Here is a 6,000-nt window from a genome sequence, read left to right as displayed (position 1 = left end):
ACCAAAGTGTTCAAAAGTATTTGCTAACATGTATAAGTGGATATCATTTGCTGCATTTCTGTTTTCCTCCTTCCAGCAAACTGTAAATGCAGACATGCATTTTTGTGCCAGCTAGCGTGACTGTACTATTAGCACAATTTGGTCAGAATTTGCAGGAAATTTTCAAGGGTTCAGAAGCAGGGTATGGTTTTAGTTAATTTTTTTTTTATTCCTTACAAAGCACAATTAAAAATAATTACGCACTATTTTGTGTGACCACAGTCTCATTTTTATACTCCTACATGCTTTAATGGAACAGAAAAGAAAAAAAAATCTTAAAATGTCCTGTTTTAGCAGAAGCTGATTTTGCATTTTCTAGGGCTTAATAAAACAGTTCCTGTGCAATCAATGACTGCACCAATATTGCCCCATTGTGAGAAATGCTGAGGGCTATAAAATACCCTGTGACTATTTTTCACCAGAGATCAATGTCAAGCTGATTAAAATAAAAGTTTGTTTAATTGAAACAGAATTCCAGTTATTACACAGTAAACTGCTCTTGACATTGAGAGGGAAACAGGCCAAATTCAATTGCAGAAAAACTGTCTGAAGGAGTGTCTTTCAGGGTCAGTGTTTGTTTTGGTTTGATTTGGTTTGTTTTGATCCAGACTTATCACAGGGGTTTGGTGGATTTTTTTGATTGGTTTTGTGGGATTTTTTGTTTTGTTTTTTTTTTATATCTATAAAAGGAACAGAAGTTATGCTGGTTCTGGGTGAAAGTCTTCTGTTCTACAGATGGTCACTGTTAGTGCAGCCTCAAGGCTTCTAACAATGTTACAAAATCCTGTGATGTCGGCCCCAACACAGGAGATTTCACTGATCCAGGGGCATGGAAGGCTTGGTGAAAGGTCTGGCATCAGTGGAGACAGCTCTTCCCCTCTGGCTCCACACACTTTCTCTGCTACCACTGAGCCCACCAGGAGGGGTGGCAGCCCTTGCTTAGAGTGGGTGCTGTGCCTCTTTTCCTTTGGCCTCTTAATATCACATTGCACACTTAGAACAAATCCCAGAGAGGGATACAACCTATATATGAGTAAAACAGGATGTATGATAAATCTCACATCTCCTCATACTGCTTCTTTTTCACTTACCTGGTTATCTCAAGGACTAAGCAGAAAGAAAAGCCACATTTGATCATCTCTACTGGCTTCCTGTAATTCAGCCTCATCCCCTTGGATTGTACTTCACCAGGTTGCCAATTTTTCCTGACTCAACCCACCATTAATTCAGGCCAAACCCACCAAGGTTTTGGAAGATGGGAGTTGAGCTCTTGAATACCTCACAGGACTTAATACTCATAATGACAATTTGACCTGTTGCAGCAGCCAATTATACAAAACAATATATAAAACATTATCACCAGAGTAAGGAAATCAAAGCCTAAGTATATACACTTAGTACACATACTCCATATAGTATTCTTCTATATTGTGTATTAACCCATTAAAATATTTAGAGAACTCCTTCCAAAAAGTGAATTAATGATTAAATGGAAGATATCTGATGTTTTATCACGATTTATGTTCATATTTTTGTAAAAAGAGTGGCATTAGTTTATTTCAAGAAAAAAAATATAGACATAGCCTAATTCTGTTTAGGAGCTTTAAAATGAAAAGCAAAGCCTCCAGGGAATGCAATCCTGCTTCCAAAATAATAATTCCTTCCACAGCACATTTTCAGGACATGTGTTTATTTTTAATGTAGATAATGATACATCCTTCATAGTGTACAGACTTTCTGCTTAACTGTCAATTATTACAACTTGAATATTAGTTACTTTCATACAAATAGCTAAATATATTGACAAAGAAAAATGAAGCCCTAAAAAGAAATTACTGAACATCTGCTATTGTGAATGAGTTTTTCATCTGTGACTATACTCAGATTGTGCCAATACAAACTTTCAGGCACAGCATATTCCCTTGAGACGGTTCCTTTTTATCTGCATACTAATTGAATTCATAATTAAATATATGGATTATTTCAATTTTGATTGTCTAGTGCTGCATAGTGTTCATAAAACAAACGGTTAAGAATGACCATATCTGATGTTTATGCCAACAATCATTTTGATTGATACCATATATTGGAGTTTTACACATCTTTTTCCTTTCATATGTGTTTTTAGCACTGATATAAACTTAACAAAAGAGAAAACTTATCTGAGTCTTGAAAGTATAAATTATTATGAGTTCCAACCTACTACAACATGAGCAACAAGAAGATAGCACATTCCGACAGTACAGGACACGATCATCATGGGGAAACCTAACCTGGAACAAAAATAAAATAAAGATTAATAGGGATACTATAGTTTGTTCTCCAACCAATTTACAAAAAGGATATTTGAATTATCCTACACATTCCAAGTGAAAAATATGTCTATTGACATACCAAAAGCAGAGATGCAATGAGCATATAACAGTCTAATATTCAAGCTCATATTTCTACCTCCAACCTTAGAGATACAAGGTCAAAATTCACAAAGTTTCATTGGTTTCAGAATATCTCTTCCAATTTACATTGTCTCAGAATCTTGCATGCCTTGATGTTTTGGCATTTTTCAGGTTTTTTTCCATGCACACAACATGCAATTATATAGGTAAAACAAAAATTCTTGCAAATGATGCCGCATTAGAAATTATTTTCAAGTGAGTATCCCTTCAGATTTAGGTGTGTGATCCTGATATGAAGCTTTCTAACACAATATATGGATCAAACCCATTAAATTGTTCTGATCTGAGTTGCACACAGCTAGCACTTCTCTTCCATACCTCTCACCAAGTCTAACATACTTGAGTATTAACAGACTGTTGGAAATAAACCCCAGGCACTTATAAATTTGTTAAAACTTTGCTGTTCTACTCAAAAAGCTATTTCTTTTTCATCACAGGAAAATATTTTCAGACAATACCTAGATTAAATAGCTCTCTTTAGACTGACAAAACACAGAGAGTAGAGACAGACAGGTGAAAAGGATGTTGTGAAATTGGCCAAGTCCTGATGGCTAAATCTGTAGGTCTTTCAGATGTGTGAAAAGAAAGGAGTTTGCTGGAACTCAAATGCATGATGTATGATACCAGGGAGTCTCTGAAAAACCACTGCTGTGATCACACTCATTTGTGTTATGTTACTAAAACTGCAAGGAGAGCTGAGATGAGAAATGATCATGCCACAAATGATACCCTTATACACTTTCTTTTGCCAAATTCAGACAAGAGTTTCCATAAAACTCAGAAAAGCACGGCAATGTTCTCTGAAGTTCAGGATTTTATCAATTCTTTTTCTTGAACTAAGACCATCTTACACAGGTGGGTATATTGATTGTGCCTTTTTGCCTTACTTTGCCCTTAGGAAGTTACCTGAGCTTTTTTCCCATCTGCCATTACTGACATAGAGTACTAAGAGATGACCATTTTGTAGGAGACAGGAGGACACTATTCTCTGAGCTTGGTTCATTCATGAGCAGCTCCTTCCTTTAACAACCTACAGCTAGAAGAGACCTCTTGGGGCATTAAATGTGGCCCCCACTTCCTCAGGGTATGAAACCCCTTGCATAGATTCTCAATTGCTCATTACCATCTGCTTCCTACCTGCAGCTGCGACATTACCCTAAACTCATGAGATCCTCATGAGGTGTTTCTTCCACCGCTGTTTTTCTGGAAAGCTGACTGGCAGAGGCATAGATGTCACCAGCAGATCAGAAGTGCTATTGCCTGCAACAGTCATTGGTTTGAGTTTCTGAAAAGGGAATTCTACCAGCAGTGAAGGTTCACTGCAAAAACAAAAAATAATCAGCCCTAGCCTATAAAGTTTGCAGAATAACTAGGAAATTAATAAAGACAAGCACTCTAAAAGATATGTTGGAATTATTTAGGAAAGAGCAAGTTTGTCCATAATGCCAGTTTCATGGTCAGTCAACCCAGTATGGAAGTGTGCTCATCTCACACACCTCTAGAAATAAATGCAATACAAGAGGAAAAAAAGGAAACTCCTGCAAGACAGAAAATGTACAAAGGGAAGACAGTCAGACTGCCAAATGATTTCATTTCTGTGTCCTTGATATCCCTCTGAAGAAGCTGGCCTGTCTCCTTGTGTACAAGAAGTGTTCCTGTGTCCATCACCCAATACTGCCTACAAGATCTGCCCCAGAAGGACAGTTTCCACCATGCCTGACTCCAGAGGCTTTCTCCTCCATCTCTCTAGGGTCTTTCTCTAGCACACCTGGTGTGCTAGCCTTTTCTGCCTTTTTGCATCAGGCATCATCATTGCTCTTCTAGTTCCAAAAGCATTAATGTTAAGCTGCCATTTGGACTTCGGAAAAAAAATGAGATTAGAGAGAAAGGCCAGCTGTGTCCAAGAGGATGGAGAAAGGTGTGAAAATTTACTAGAAAGGGTTAGAGAATTGTTACAGCTTTCAAATATTTCCTGAAAAGTCTGAAATTTGGAGGATTTTTTGGGAGGTGGAAGGGGTTTTTATTCTTATGAATATGCATAAATATACTACAGAAAAGTGTTATTTGTTTCCTAGTCCAACTGGTCAAATCCTTGCTTTTGAATGACTTGATTCTTGAAAGAACTGATTCACTCTTCAGTCACTAAACTATGATCAAGCTGATTATGCTGTAACACAAAAACTAATGCATCTCCTGGAGTTACTTTAGGAAAAAAAAAATTAAAAAATAAGTAAAATCAGTTCATGCCTAGCTAGCTCTTTCGCAGACCCTTCCCATTCTTCTGTCAGCCAAACTGATCTCTGTCATTTCCTAATCTCATTTAGATAAAAGTGTCCTGATAGGACAAAAAAACAAAGCAGCCCAGCAATGGCTATAGGAATAAAATAGGGTGGCTAAAACCCCCTACTACATCCTTTAGTGTATTTAATGAATGCTCCCTGTGGCTCCATCTACATGACAGGCTGGTGAGCTGGAGATTGCTACAGCGCTCATAAGAGCAGCGGCTGCTTTTTGACAGAAAACATAGATCTCTTGACCTCACAGTTGGCAGGCAATGAGCTGGCACTGGGAGGAATGGAGACGGAACAGATCCTAATCTGCATTAATGCAACCTAACAAACCTCCCTGGAGAATGCACAGTAGCTCAGCAATGAATGGCAATAATGCCTTTGTGAAGACTAGCAAGGGGAAGAAAGGATCCAAAAAGATTCACGGGGTACTTGACCACTGAAAAAAGACCAAAAAGGCTTGTTCAAACTTGGAGGAGGTGCAAGCAAGAAAATGGATTAATTACACAGGGCCACATGCAGGCACTGGGATCATACCACCACTGTCACAGTGACAGTCAAATGTGTAGCTGGAGCCAGAAGCAGCCAGCCTGGGGAGGAACCTCATTGCACATAGTGGGGATGCTCTCATAGGGCACAATTGCAAAGCTGTTGCTCTCATTGCATGGGCAATTACCCCACAACTTGAGGTCTGAATTTCAGGCTCGCTGACCTGAGCACTAATATAATTGGATCAAATTCAATGTGGAATTTGTGTACCAGAGCGAGGAGAGAGAAATGCAGTCAGTAAGTATTAGTTACTGCAGAGTTAATCGATTCCCTGAGTATCATGGGCATCATGCTATTTACACTACCCATTGCTCCTCCCCAAGGAATAAAAAGTTCCTGTCCCAGGCCACATATGACACAATGTACGGCTACTAATGTTTTCTTCAGTTATATTAAGTCCAAGAATGCATCTTAAAATGTGTAAAAATTCTTTCCAGCCACTCTTATTTCCAGCATACCCCTTGGAATCAAGAAGGACCATGTCATTCATTTGTTCCTCTCCAGGGAAAAGGCTCATTGGAGTTTAAAAGTTATCAAAACCTTTTGTGTTCTAAAACTTCAAATTCATAAGAAACACTTATGATCATATTTGGCATAGAAATACATTTTTGCATATTGCACTGCACTTTCCTTGTCTCTTCCTCTCTGCAGACAGGGATATACACAGA

At 38.3% G+C, this 6,000-nt stretch overlaps 1 protein-coding gene across 1 annotated transcript in view; it reads right to left on the bottom strand.

Annotated features, from left to right (window-relative positions):
* Positions 1 to 1,712: 1,712 nt before the first annotated feature.
* Positions 1,713 to 6,000, bottom strand: part of OCA2 (OCA2 melanosomal transmembrane protein) — a 137,897-nt gene continuing 133,609 nt past the window's right edge. The window contains exon 22 of the mRNA XM_014891888.2: positions 1,713 to 2,312. Coding sequence (XP_014747374.2) covers positions 2,225 to 2,312 — 88 coding nt within the window. The 3' untranslated portion in view covers positions 1,713 to 2,224. The remainder of the gene's footprint in view (positions 2,313 to 6,000) is intronic.

Source organism: Sturnus vulgaris, chromosome 2, assembly GCF_052056855.1.
Source record: "Sturnus vulgaris isolate bStuVul1 chromosome 2, bStuVul1.hap1, whole genome shotgun sequence".
Lineage (NCBI taxonomy): Eukaryota > Metazoa > Chordata > Aves > Passeriformes > Sturnidae > Sturnus > Sturnus vulgaris.
Note: the sequence above shows the minus strand (reverse complement) of the source record. Positions and strands in the feature narration are given on the sequence as shown.